This window comes from Dicentrarchus labrax, unplaced genomic scaffold (genome assembly GCF_905237075.1).
Source record: "Dicentrarchus labrax unplaced genomic scaffold, dlabrax2021, whole genome shotgun sequence".
In the NCBI taxonomy this organism is placed as follows: domain Eukaryota; kingdom Metazoa; phylum Chordata; class Actinopteri; family Moronidae; genus Dicentrarchus; species Dicentrarchus labrax.
In genome coordinates this window covers 24090918-24106151 of record NW_026136720.1, presented here as the reverse complement: position 1 = coordinate 24106151, position 15234 = coordinate 24090918, and the positions used below count along the sequence as shown (strand labels likewise).

Here is a 15234-nt window from a genome sequence, read left to right as displayed (position 1 = left end):
AGATCTCATAGCTTTAATAAAGAAAATAAACTCACCAAATGTCAAGAAAGGAAAAGAAAAACACCTATTTATAGAAAAATACGGCCACACATCTTCTGAATTCATATCAAATTCTTATTCCGAACAATCACTAAATCTGGTGATTAGCCATCTAACAGAGTTAGATATAAAAATATTTTGGCTCTAGGCGCTGACGTTTCCCCGACCTCTATCGCCTCTCTACCCGCTTCATGCTTCTCGTCTCACCTTTTAACTGTATTCCATCATCAAACTAGTCAAAATAAACCCTTAATTTACCATATTTAGATGTGAAAATACTCTGGCTCTACATCTGGTTTTCCTCTCACTCGATCTTCGGCTCAGTGTGTGTACTGCACCGCTGAACATCTGTCTCTGAGCTGCTCTCATTCTTCAGAGGCAGAACATTCAATTAACAAAATAAAATGAACACGTTTTTGTTGCCTATTGGGGACCTACAGCTGAGGCTGATGGGAATGCCATTAGGTATTTGCTCATGAACCAAAGTATTGGATACACAACCTGATGATGGGATAGAGGGAACATTAAATTATCCCTAAAGAGATTAAAATTCATCCTCAGCGAGACAGAAATGAACCAAATTCAGTGCAAATCTATTCAATACTTTTTGAGACATTTCACTGAAAACCACAAATCATGAAAGTGCTACAGGAAAAGTTGGAGGATCACCAAAGTCAGTAGGCTTCATCCTCTGGGGAACATGAATGTCTAAACCACTGGTTCTGAAAAACTATGGTAGACTATAGACCACTGGTGGTACGCAAGCTGCTTCTAGTGGTATGAGGAGGAATCTCTGAAATATAATAATTTTTAATTAAATTAATTCATTTAAAAACATAATATTGTCAAATTAAATTTTTATGAAATGTAATTTTTTTCTTTTAATCGTGAAAGCAGTGCATGCATACATCCATGATTATGATCGCGGCGCCAAACAGGAACTATTAGGAAAAGGAGTGCAGACCAGTAGAACCCCTTTTCCGCCAAATTAGCTCTGGTTCTTGAACCAGTTCCATTCAGGCAACAATAAATACATTTCTTATTAGGAATAAACCTCATCTGCATTATCTGCCCATAGCTAATAGTGGTCGGCCTGTGCTACTGTATTTTAATGTTGGTCATAATGGTGGTACTTGGAGAGCCTAATCATTTCTAAAAGTTTGAGGACCAAAGTGGCAGACCAACATTGTCACGTCATGCCTAAAAATACAATTCAATCTCTTGTCGTCAAACTTTACAAAATTAAACCTGTGTCTGTGTGTACGTGTTTTTACCGAATGTCGTCCTCGTTTGCAAACATGATGACAGCGCGGGCGTTGGGCGTCTCCAGCAGACGGAGGATGATCTTGTCAAACTCGCCGGGTCTCGGCTCCCGAGGAACCTTCAGAGACTGAGCGATACAAACTCCACCTGAGAGAGAGAGCAAGAGAGAAAGAGAAAGAGTGCATATTTAGAAATAAAGACAAGGATAAGCGTAGAGGATATTTTTGTGTTTTCATACTGTCATTGTGTCAGATTAGTTCATCATAAAGTCATAAATTCTTGCTGTAACTCGGCACCATGTAGTGTAAATTCTGGCATTAGATTCTACAGCCACACAGAAATGTGAGGATGCAGGCCTACTGCTCAGAAAGCTCAGTTGTATGATGGACATAAGTTGAGGGCCAAAGTTTATTTTTGATTCTTAGCAGTGAAAGTAAAAGATCTCATCACCAAAGTTATATATATATCCTGTAGTGAACATTAATGTACCTAATTTATTGGCAATCATTCCAATAGTTGTTGAGTTTTAACCAAAAACCAAAACATTCAATCTGTTGTTGGCACTATATGAAAAGTCAGGGGATCACCAAAGTGTTGACGATTCATCCTCTGGGGACCAGAAATTTTCATGGAAATCCATTTAATAGCTGTTGAGATATATCAGTCTGGACCAAACGTCTGGACTGAGAGAAGAACCCTAGAGCAATACCACATATGATGCTAAAACTATCAGGTGAATTTAAAGTAAACTGAGGCTTCCTGCTTCATACTAGCAGCTTCCTGTCGAACAAGTTAACAGAAAACTTCTCTGCTGACATTTATCCTTCCTGTGTAACTGCTGGTATGTTTGTTCTGCTGTGTGAACATCTGGCAGCGAACAGATTAACAAATCTGCTTCTATCTGTAAATCTCTTAATGAACACGCATCATTCTCACTCCTGTTTATCTTTGCTATTTTCTTTTTCTCTGTGCTTCATTATGTCTCTGCTCTAATGTTTTAATTATCTTCTCTCTTTATCTTGTTCTGCACTCCACTGCTGTGACGTGTCACTGCAGGGATCATTAAACTTTCATCTCCAGTCATTGAAACAAAGGTTGGGGGTTTATTAATATTGCCAGACACTAAATACTGTCACATTATCACTGCCATCTCACAAATGATACTGTATGATTCCTTCATGCAGTATTGACTGCAAAACATGTTCACTTAAGGAAATTGTTTTATCACATATGTCTCATACTATACCTCACTGATATGCCAGCTCAACAATTACAAAAAAGCGATTTTGTTGGTATTCTCTGGTTTTCGTAATGGTATTTTAGAGTTTGTCATTTCCTGTAAAACGATAAAAAGTTGTTGATGACTCATCCTGCACTTGAGGTATACTAATTGTACCTCCAATGAAACACTTGAAAGGTTTTCTCGCTTTTTTTCTTATGACGCAACTGGAGGCTGGGGGCTGGGCTGATTAGGCTACTGTACAAAAACACAATTTTATAACCTGATTTGGGTGAAACTGATCATATTTTAATGAGAAAATGTTTTATAGTATACCCTCTGATGCCTTCTGGCTGATCAGTTGATTTGACTTAATGGGCTCTATCTTGCACTCAGCGCAATTGACTTTGTACACTGGCGCTTGTATAATTCCTATTTTGCACTCAACGCACATTGAAATTGTCCCTCCACTGACGCACGTCCTTAAATTAGGGAATGAATTTACACTCCGGGGGGCGGTTCAGCGAAAAGAGGAGGCGTATTCTGGCGCAAATGTTCCCTGGTGCTATTTTGCTGTTTCAGAAAACAATTCCGCCACAGACCTGAAAAAACCTAGTCTAAAGTCAGTGGCGCTTATTCAGATGCTATTTTAAGGGCGCAGACTTGAGGGGATGCGCCTGAGAGGCAGCAGCAACATCGCCACCCGGTCAAGACGGCATTAATACTTTGCCGCATCCCGGACAGCTCCCGCTCCAGCATGTCAAACCCGGTTTGCTGCAGGAATGGGTGGTCCTCCGGCGTGTAGCGGGTCTGGATCCTCTGCACCTTGGTGTTTGCGCTGCTCCCTCCTCAGCTGGCCCTTGCGCACTGCTCGGCCCGTGCGCACTGCTGCCGAGGCCAGGGTCTTCTTCCTGCGAAGCTGCGTTACATTGTTTGGATTTATTTCATGTCAATAATGTCACTTCTCTGTATTTTAAGGCCCTGACGAGAACGTCGGTCTCCTCGGCTGTGAACCGCTCCTGGCGTGCGCCTGGCCAATCCGCCGTTATAATAGCAATCCCCCATGGAACAAGCACGCCTGCTTTTAAAGGGAATGTGAGATGACGCTCTGATTGGTTTATTGCTCGTTACGCCCAAACCACACCTATGACTAATGTAGCTACTTCAGACCAACCCATTTTAGATTTGTGCCGGGCGCAAGAGTCATTTATCCCGCCGGCATAATAGCAACAGCGCCCGAGATCCGCCCACAAAGCTACTTGCGTTTTGCGTTTGATACTTGCGCTTCAGATCGGCAAGATAGGGCCCAAAGTCTCCTGGTGGAAAGTTAGCTTTGCTTGTTGCTAAAGCAGCTAAGCGCTACCTTAGCTTGGTTAGCCATGCATGAGGGTGCCAGGAGCCAACCCCGGCAAGAAAACCATCTCAGTACTGCATTCCCTGTCATCAAACGAGCCGCTGTTGGTCTAAGAGGCTGTGTTTTAGGTCCTTGGCTGACTGAAAAACATGTATATATAATAATATACATTAATATTAAAAGGTTTAAAAGCATCTTCGATTTTTCAGCTCAAGAGAAAGCTGGCAGAAAATGAGGCAAAATGTTTTCACATGATGCCAATAGTATCGTTTGATTTTATGGTATTCTTCTTTATTACAGTTTTATTCATGGACTTTAATGTTAAGACTGCTGGTTCTGCTTCCTGATGATTCATGCTCCGGCAATCAGCTGGTTTCCCTTCGAGGTTAAGGAATAAAAGTTGATGTTACCTCTTTGTCTCCTCCTCATCACATTATTAAACTCTCTGCTTCGTCCTCACTGAAGACTCTGCTGCTAAAAACATACTTGAAGTTAGAAACATTGTACCTGCAGTGTTGCCCCTGGGGCAGATAAACGAGAGCAGCCGTGGAGTTTTTAAAAGAAGAACTTTGTGCTTCTGACATGAAGTGAAGTAAAGTACAGTAGAGGCTGCAGAAAAAGCCAACCTCAGACTGTAAGCTGTTCCAACTTAATTGGCTGTTTTGTTTTGAAAAGACGGAGCAAATCGCCAGATGACTGTCGCAGGAAATCCCGAGGGAAAAAGAAACAAGAGTCACAGCTGAAAATAATCACGTCTTGTTGGGCTGACCTTCATTGTTTAAACAGCAGAGCCGTTTCACTTTTTCTAAGGAGATAGAACTGGAGCTAGAAGTTTTTAAAGATTACTGCAGCAAAGAGAGTGTGAAAAGGTAAAACTAATTCCAAGAAAGACTGAAGGTATCTATCTACACTAAGTCTGACTTCACATGTGAGATATTCAAAGAACCAAGGAGCCGGTGGTGAATGACAGGAACATGAAAGAGCCTTCTTTTTCACCCATATACTAAAGATTTAGAACATATTATATTCCGACCTCAACCACACTGCCAGTCACTCAAACTCACTATCCTCTCGTAACCTCACCTAGATTGGCTGAAACCAGAACATTAATTTTCTTTGGTTAAGAAGCAGGAAAAACGAAATATCGTCATTGCTGCTGGTGTGAAAATAAAGTAATAGACTACAGAGCACAAATAATTAGACTTAGCATTTTTGTGCCATAATTTTAGTTTGTGTGAATTGGTACACTTTAAGACCAAAGTTGGTTAGAAATCTTTCAGATACATATAGAGTGAAATTTTAATGTCAATGTCATGCTCAGAGGTATAATGTAATACCATATTCACCATCTTACTTTACGGTGTTATACATTTGCTAATTATCACTGAACAGAAACGACAGCTGAGGCTGATGGGATTTGATCATGAACAAAAATATTGGGCAAATTAACATTTTGACCTGATGGTTACACTTGAGGAAATGTCAGAGGATCAGGAAAGTCAGTGGGTTTCACCTCTGGGCAAGATGAGTGTCTGTACTTAACTTAATGACATCAACCAAGCATAGTTGTTGAGATATTTCTGTCAGGAACAAAGTGGTGGACCACCTCACCGGCAGTGCATCCATGTATCCTCACTGCTAGCATGGCTAAAAATATCAGTGGAGAAAAATGCATGGTACAGAAAGTATAGGAGTCTGGAAAAGATATACTTAAGTACAACAGTTTAGTTATATTTTTTCCCAGGAATTTTCAATATATTTTCAAAAAGTTTCTTAGAGAAAATTATGTAATTTGGAAATTATTATAGAGTATTAGAGCTTTTAAAGGCATACTATGCAGTTTTCCGATTTTGTCAAACAGCTACCCCTAGAGTCGCTGCGGAGTACTTGTATTTATCGTAAATACCACTCACCAGAGCCGCCTCTATATACGGCTCTGCACTCACGGCCTGATCCCCTCCCCCCTGTAGGTAGGTAGGTAGGTAGGTAGGTAGGTAGGTAGGTAGGTAGGTGGGTGGGTGGGTAGGTAGGTAGGTAGGTAGGTAGGTAGGTAGGTAACTTTATTAATCCCACAATGGGGAAATTCACTTGTCACAGCAACATTTGAGTGAAATAAATACAGATATAAAAAACAGGAACATTTGCATACAGCAGATCCAAGGTCTTATTGTCTCTGGTGGTTCATGTGACAAACTGGTGGAAGGTTGGGAGTGTGGACGAGAGAGAAACGTGGTTGACGTCCCCTGTGATGATGATGAAGGCCTCCGGGTGTTTCGTTTGTAGTCCTGCAGTCACAGTGCTGATGACGTCACACGCTGCTTCTGCTTTCCCAGACGGAGGAATGTAAACAGTGATGATGATGATGATGATGATGATGATGATGATGATATGATGAAGACCCCTGTGAGGAATATAGACAGTGTCCCGTGGCAGATAAAATGGACGAAGTCCGACGGTGACGAGCTCGATGTCCGGGTTGCTCTTTCACACAGACGTGCCCGGCGTTACACCACCTGTTGTTTATGAGCACGGCAAGTCCCCCTCCTTTCTTCATGCTGGTCGCGGTGGTGTCCCTGTCAGCTCGAACCATCTGGAAGCTGGGAATGGTGACGTTGGAGTCCGGTATCTGCTCGTGTAGTCACGTTTGTAGGGTTTAAACCTCCTCTTCTTCATCCTCCGTTTAACCCCCGCTCTGCAGCCTCGCCGTCTCCTCCTCAGCTCCTCCGATATGGAGGGTCTCTCTCCAATCAGGATGCTCAGGTGCCTCAGGGCAATCTTCTGGTCACGGGTGTAAACAATGAGACTCCCCGACTATGGAGACCAATGCAAACAAAAAATCTCAAAAACGCCAAAAAAGTATTTAGGCGACGTGAACAAAGTAATAAGCAAGTAAGAAAAGAGTTAAAAGAGTTAAAAACACACTGAAAACACACATGTTCAGTAGGATGGAAGCGTCGGACATCGAACAGGAAGATAGACTCCGAAGATGTCTACTGACCAGGTAACGTCTGAGTGAATGCCTGCTAGTGTCTTCCATTGAGGCTGCTTCTTATGTTGCATGTATGTGACGTCACGCTGTAAAGCAATTTGTGATTCTCGCGAGATTTGGCGGGGCGCCACCTTTCAGACTTGCATTGCTGGTTCTGCCAGCGGCATCCCTCTCCTGCTTTGCTATCGGGATGATTCGCTATACTGCGATTTTGTTTACCATCGAAATGACTTCAAAGCTGTTATATTAAGGTAAAAATCTTGCATAGTGTGCCTTTAAGTGAGAGCACAGCAGGTCATCTGAGCATGAAATAATGTGAAATGTGTCTATGGAAGAGCACACAATTCAACAGAAGTTTCCTATTATATATGAATAATCTCTATCATTACTTTTCAATTTACTTGAATGGAGCACTCCAAAGAAACCTTGCTATAAATGACATAGTTCTTTACAGGAAACTTTTTTAGATTATTATAAAATTATTTAGAATCTGTAGCCTAAAAGAAAGCTTGACCGTCACTTCACTGTTGAAGCAGCAGCATAGCTGCAAAATGCCTATATAATATTATAGATGTGTCGTAAATATCATCAATTGAAGGTTCATCTCTGTTAAAGTGAAAAAAAGCTGTGTGAGTTCAGATCTTGTCTGTTCAGGCTGATCATAGAGGTTTCATGCTTTGGAGATAAAAACATTTAAGACCCTGCTGCCATTATCATTATCACACCATCCACAGCGAGCGGTCGCTCCCTCAAGACATGGCTTCATTCAGGCGCTTTCAGAGTAAAATTGATTCCATTGTAAGCTCAGTGCTACATTACACAGGTCCATCGGGCCATCAGATTGGAGCTGCAGCACCTCTCTTATATAGACCCTTTTCTTAGCGAGGTTTATATTATATGTTTGAAGGTTTGAAGGTCAGGCTGCTGAGAGTATGATGGCAGCACTATCATCTCACATCTTAGTGAAAGGATTTTTTCACTCTTCATGCAGCTTAATCTCAGGTTTCTTGACACCTGAAGGTCGTAAGTTTCCAAAGCACAAATTATGCCTGATGAAAGATCGCAGTCAGTGAGTTTACTATGACAGGTGACTGGTGAAAGATATTTGTTGTGAAGTGACCATTTAAAAAGACTGAGGGACCTGCAATTTGCAGACAATAATTTGCTTGGCGTATTACAAGCCTGTGGCTGCCACAGATACCAGATTGTTGTCCCTTTTTGTTTCAAAGCATTTGATTTATTGATTGCTGTCAGGTTGTAAAGAGAACTTCAACAAACGTATAACGAAAAATTCTTCTGAAATACCTACCATAGCTTTAAGCTACCTCGCAGTACATAAGGTAGTTTAAATAAGTCCCACTTTTACTAGCTGCAATATGAACTGATGAACACATTAATGCTTCAATAATAATAATCCAACAATGTAATGTAATGTAATGTAATGCAAATGAACACCACTCGGGTCTGTATTTGGCGACCTGGGAATGAGAACAGGCTGTGAAGTGTGGAAGAGAAACTACAGTGGCTGCTCCAAAGAGCCAGTGTTTGGTTTGTCCATTATGGGATACTGTAGAAATGCGCAATTTCAACATGGCGGATTCTATGGAAGGCAACCCAGGGCGTCTGTAGATGAAAGCCGCTCATTCACTCGATATTCAGGAGCTTATACACTAATGAAAACATACCTATAGATATCGTATTCCCTTTCTGCCAATAGATCCTCCCCCATAAGTGTGTAATGTTACACACTGGATCTTTAAATAAAATTTTGAAAGCAGGATTTTTACTTGTATCAGAGGTTTTCTACATTGTGGTATTTCTACTTTTACTCAGGAAAAAGGTCTCATACTTCTGATTAATACAAACAATGGACAACGTTATCAAAATAAGAATGAAAATAAAAACCAAGTTGTAAATAAGATTTTCTTTTTGTCTCATTTTTTCCTGTTTAATTTCAAATGTTTCTACATTTATATAATTGTTTATGTTTTTTATCTTTTGTGGAGCATCTTTTTGTATAAAAGGATATATCCGTATTATTTGGAGCAATTTGGATTCCTGCTCAGAAATATACTGTTTGTTTTATATTCTATGAATGACGGAAGGGCGTTTCTGTTGATACACAACCATGTGTTGTTATTGCATCACACTGTATATCACTGACAGCTACACATTGGATTTTACAGCAGGCAACTAACCTCCCTTTAAAACCTGTCAATCATGTCTGTTAAACACCACTGATGATTTTCCTCCTTAAAATTTTAACAACGTTGTGATTCTTCTTCTTCTTCTTCTTCTGTGACGTCAACTCCTCACTGTCTGGTTATGGTTTTACTCTATATTTTTCCTATTGTGAACCAATTCCATGAAAAGACCCATTGTGTTTCTCAGTACTTTGACTTCCCAACCCTGTCTGTGGCTCTCAGCTCCTAGCTCATTGGTTCCACCTGAATATGTAAATCTTTAAAAAACACCTCACAAATATATAGTTTTATTTTTAAAAGGGGGATTTGTAATTTCCTGAGCTGCTCACGGTAGTTTTTATCAAACGTTCCTAAAACTGCAGGACATAGTGCCTTTGATGGGGAATATTTTCAGTGGCAATTTAATCCACAATTGGTGCTCTCTTGTATTTGGGCCAGATGTGTGTCTAATAGTTTTTGCTTGAGTTGTGGCCCATAATTTTACAATAGCCCATCATAATAAAAGTCCTCTGTGTAAACTGCTGACATATTTGAAGTTTTCTTGTGTTGTTTTGTCTCATGTTCATAAACTATGAACTGTGACGCTAACAAAACCCACAAAAGTAACTAAAACACACAACATAGAACATCCGCACTTAACTGTCAGTAGTTGCCGTGGTAACATGGTCTAAACACCTTCTGCCTTTACATTCAAGAAGCTGTGTGTTATCTAATAATAAAATGCTGGAGATTCTTTATCAGAATGGATTTATAAGTACAAGGAGACATTTTTTATCTTCTTTACCTTCAGAGATCTCACTGATGATGAACTGTGTTGAGGCTCTGCTGACCTTCACTCTCCTGAACTCAATGAGCCTCTGAGCGATGCAAACCTCTAAACTCTACTCACACCACTAATTACATTACATCATTATTATTAGAATACACAGAACTAAACTATTATTTTGCATTTTACCATATGATGCAGGTCTATGTAGTTTAGACCTTTTTCACAGCAGCCATTTTGACAGGAAATAGTAGGGTAAACACAGGTGTTACCAATGATACCAATTAAGGCTCCATTCCGTTTTGTGTAGCAGATATGAGTGGACGGATACTCTAGAGATGGTCTTATAGATATTGGTGAAAACTATGTCCAATATCAGTTTATAACGTGTTTTTTACTTTATTATGTGCAGTGAAGGTAATTTAAGACCATTAGGATTCACCTAGAGGCCATGGAAGTGATGCCTGTTGTTGACCACACTGTTCCAAATGGTACTTTATACAGTGCAAAAAGGGTTGTTTGTAATACACCACGCAAACTCCATTAGGCCATTAGATCAGTCATATGAGGGCAGCCAACCTTGCAGCCTGGATACAAATCTGTCCTTTAGCTTCCATTACAACAGTCTGGCCAGCTCGCAGGTTCTTCATCTCATAAACCTTTTTCAGCGTATCCTTTTTTTTTCTCTTTGTAGCCTACATACAGGCTTCTAGTTACGACTGTGTGTGTCGTTGTAAATGGATTCATAATTATCAGGTTTGGCAAAGTGCACAGAGCTGGCAAAATTCCCACCCTATCACCAGACATAACTGGTGATAATCTGGCCCAGATTACAGTATATCTAATAAGAAAACTGTGTCTGATAATAAAAGCATTTACAAAGGAAGCCAAGGAAATTATGAAAGACCTAGGTGACTCCCGAGGGAAACACTGCAGATAAATGTGGAAATAATACAGATGGACGCACACGACATGATTTTAATGAGGTATAGCTTCAGCTGAGATTTGTCCAATAGAGGAAAACGAAAGTGGAAAATCAGCCGCTGAGGCTTCTTCTGCTACGCACAAATCCACTAAATTAACTTTGGATGACAAAGTAGGAAATAATCAGTTAACAGACCCTGCATGAAATGTTGTCATCTACAATTTACACTCCAGCATGTAGCAGAGTCCAACACGTTCACACACAGATGTGATAATGTGAGTATGTGCTCCCATTTCCTGGGAACGGATAAGGAAATCCCTACTGCTTCTAACTGGCTGAGGATTTACTTTAAGCTCTGGGAACATCTCTGCCGTAAGCTGCTGCACTGAACGGAAGGAGTTAATTTTACTAAATGCTAGAGATAAAAGTCTTTTTAAAAAGAAAATGGAAAATCATTGCCTGGAGCTTATCCTTCAGCATCTCTTTAATTAAATGTTATAATTTGGACTGAAGTTAACTGCAGTCTTTTGAACTTGTTTGACATTACTGAATACATTGTTGTAGCTGGTTTCACCTCTTCTTTTGATAAATTATTTTTTATTTCCTTTAGGTGGGACCCGGTGCTTTCTGCCACAGTGATGAATCTAAGGCTTTTTTTAAATGGGAATTTGTTCATGCAGATATAAAGATATAAAGATAGATAGATCAGTGATACAGGTGGCAGAAGTATATTAAATGCTTAAGATTAGGGGACAATATTGAAAATGGTCCAAAATACCATATCTTGCAATGTCAAAAACTCTCAGAAATGTATGCATCCACACCAAATATTAGTGGAAAATTTGTTCTATAGGTAAGTTCAGTTTTCTGTCATGAGGGATGTAAATACAGTATCATATCTGTTAGTGTTTACGCTAAAAATACAGGTGATGTACACAAATCAAATCTAGTGGTTTGAAAAGGTTTGTTTTGTGTCAGAGTCGCTGAATATGGCTGACATGGTGAATTCGGAATAACGTACTTTTCCATCTCAACCTACATTAAAACAGTTTTTACTCACTCCCCAATGGCTTACTTCACAGTTACTTTTTGCAATGTGTTATGTTGCTTGAGCCTTTGTAAAATGTTTTATTTGAATCATCTGCATAAAGTGTTGTATGCAACATCAGTAGAAAAAAACCCTGAAAAAAAGAAACTCAAGTCAATCAATTTTATCAATACAATGGCTAATATGGAGGAAGTGCTAAGTCTGCATCAAGAGCAAATTGAAATGGATGAGAAAACTAGGCTGTTTACGAAAATGTGATCACAACAATGTTCTATGTTAACAATATCCAAATATATGCTAGAAAACTGTTTTTCAGGCTGAAGGATGCCTTTGTCTTCTCCACACACAGTTTTTAATAATGTGGAATCAAATGAAGCGTATCTGAGGGACAAGGGACAAATGAGACGAAATAATACAATTTCTCTTTGACTTTCAACTCAGCTGAGGAAAGTCTCACAGTGGGAGCCACTGAACTGGCTGACCAAATAAACATGGAACATTCAAAGACACGCCGACTAATGGAATTATGGGTAATAACAGATATCATTAAAGCTAGCCTCTGGCAAAGCCTTTACACTGGCCTTTCAATTAACAGTTCACCATGGCAGTGAGTCTTTATCGCTATATAACCCACACTACCCCTCCTCCAAATACTGAGTCAGAGTGACAGAATGAAACAGGGCGTATGTGCCCACTCGCCTCTTTCATTCCTCGCCTTTGAGGAGCTGAACGCCGGACCATGAAAGGTTTCCTGGGTAACACATGCACAGCCTTGACTTGAAAGTCAGATGAAACAAGCGAAGCAGTGTGCCCTTAAAGCTCTCAGTCCACCTTAAAGCAAAAATCTCCCTGAAACTTCAAAGTCTTGCCGGTGCCTTTGAGATTCTTCAAGACTATTTCCCAGTTAAACTTCCCTTTATAGTAATTAAACAAATATTTAAGATGATCAATTTAAATGTACTATGTAATATGTAATTTCTGCCTCTTCGTGGTCTCTCACATCAGAAAAATAACAAAGACTAAGTTTGATGATGATATGAAGCAGTATGTGATCATGGGAGTTGTTGTCTTTACCACCATTGCTGTTATGGCAGTCAGCTTCTCCTGGTTAGGATTCCTTTAGTGTTCTTCGTTCAGGAGGTTTTTACTGGGAGCCAAATCCACAGGGGCTTCTTCCTCTCCAAAACAAATGATGGGGATTAAAACCGGTAAAAAGAATGAATAAAGCAATTTTACCTTCAAAATTATTGTTTCTCCGATGTTTTTCGACAAAGGGCGTTCCGGAGGGAATGCAGGCTGAGCTGCTGCTAACGCTAGCTTTGTTTGTCAAATAACTCAAGATCCAGACATCCGATGACAATGTTTCATCTATAAAATATATAAATTAGTTTAAAATGATAAAAAAGTGTATCATACCAATTTGGATAAAACTGGATGAAGTCAATATATTGCAGCTTCTAGCTGATAACCACAACGCTGACACAGTGAAACACAGTTACCTGAATAAAATTACAGATTTCGCAGGGTTTGAACGTTGTTGAATTTATTTGGGATGACAGTACACAACTCAACAAAATTTAGTATAATATAGATCTAGTGTTTTGTAGTTACATAAGGAACAATAAGGATCAATAAGTGGATTTGGATTTGATGGAAACCAAACCCAGAAGGCTTGGTCAAACCCAATTTTTAAGGGAAAGAAAAGCTTGAGAGTCCAAATTAGAGAAAGTATTAAGAGTATTGAAGATACAGATTAGCTAGTTTGGAGAGCTATTATGACTAGTACAAACGTTCTCCACTGCCTTGTGTCCTCAGCCAAAGTAGTTCACCAACCATGCAAAGTTGCTAAGTCATCAAGTTTTTAGCCTAATCATTGCCTATTTCATGAGCACATATCAGAGAAGAGAATTTAAAGTGAGGGATACCTCATCCAGAAACACAGATTCTGTGCACTTTACTGTATTACTCAGCTAGTTTAGCATAGCTATGGGTCAGATATTATCAAACGGAGGAAGTTTCTAATAGAAGTTCACTCAACTCTAAAAATACCCACAGAGCAGGGAAGAGAATAAGTCTGAATTGGGACACTTTCAGCTGCAGTGTGAAAGGTATTCTTTTAGTCAGTCTCTGGGCTTGTTGTTAAGAGTTTTGGCTTGGACCCAGTGACCCACATATGAAACAGCTTACAGTGTTATGAGCCCTCTGAATAGTGCCAGAGGAAGGCAAAGAAGCCAAAACTTCACAAAATGAGCACCATGTCTTAAAATGCAAATGAGGAGAATAGAGTGTATTTTACCTGCAGTAAAGAATCACTGCTTGATTGCACCAGAAACGGCTATGTCATGTTGTGGACCACATTTTTTTGCAAGTACTTGCAAGTTTGTTGTGAATCTTTGGTGTAAACATGCTTAAAACGAATGCACCCCAAGAACACCTTCATGCGCCCCCTTTCCAAAATATTGCTTGCCGACCTCAGTATTGGCCCCGTTGAGATACCCTAAACTGAACGTTTAGCTGACCTAAACCAAACTGTTTTAGTTGCTTGCTAAACCCCAACGGCAGGGGTCTTCAACTGCATTTGTCCAAGGGCCAGGTACATTGTGGGGCTGAATAATAAAAGCCTATTATTGTTTAATATTTTCTGCTTCTTACTAAATTAATGTTATTTTCATCAGCCTATATCAGTGTGAACTATGATACCATGATAACTTCAATGGAAAACACTCACAGACCTCCACCATGGAAGCAGTTCAGCATAAATAGGCATGACGCATTATCGTTTTAATGAAGAAGTCAGGCAATAATGGCCTTTTTCTCATTATTCAATAGTGCTCTGATTTTTTTTCTTTGGCTGCCAGTTGAAGACCACTGCTCTATACCCTCAGCTAAACAAGTTTTAATTGTTAAACTGAACTTTATTCAAACTGCGCAGTCTTTAAAAGCTGCTAACAAACAAATTAAACAGCTGCTAAACTGCTCTGTGAACCATAGTTAACCACAACCGAACTGCTTGAGCTTTGGGCCCAGATATACACAGCTCATTCTAAGGTAACAAAAACACTCTAATGAAAACATATGTATGAATATTGTATTCCATTCCTGCTAATAGATCCTCTTAAATGTTACACACTAGCCCTTCAACAGCATCTATTTCTTTCCAAAAATCAAAATCTCAGGCATCACTTAAAGTGACTGTTTCTACACATAAAAGCCTTCCTCAAATCCACATTTTTAAAGACAAAGGTATGAGTGACAGAAGTTTCACTGTCCAAATATGAATTTCAAACATTTAACTAAAGAAACAAGGAAGTGTCTTAAGGTCTTGAAAACTACGTCAGTTTGAAATATTAATCAGAGAAAGTACGGCAGCAAAGTTTTCTTACACCATTAAAGTTTACTTTGCTTCAGGTTTTAGTTTCACCTAAAA

General features: G+C 39.6%; 1 protein-coding gene across 1 annotated transcript in view; it reads right to left on the bottom strand.

Moving 5' to 3' along the window:
* LOC127353890 (metabotropic glutamate receptor 8-like) overlaps positions 1–15234 on the bottom strand; it is a 129620-nt gene that overhangs the window by 53014 nt on the left and 61372 nt on the right. Inside the window, exon 4 of the mRNA XM_051383485.1 lies at positions 1314–1449. Coding sequence (XP_051239445.1) covers positions 1314–1449 — 136 coding nt within the window. The remainder of the gene's footprint in view (positions 1–1313; positions 1450–15234) is intronic.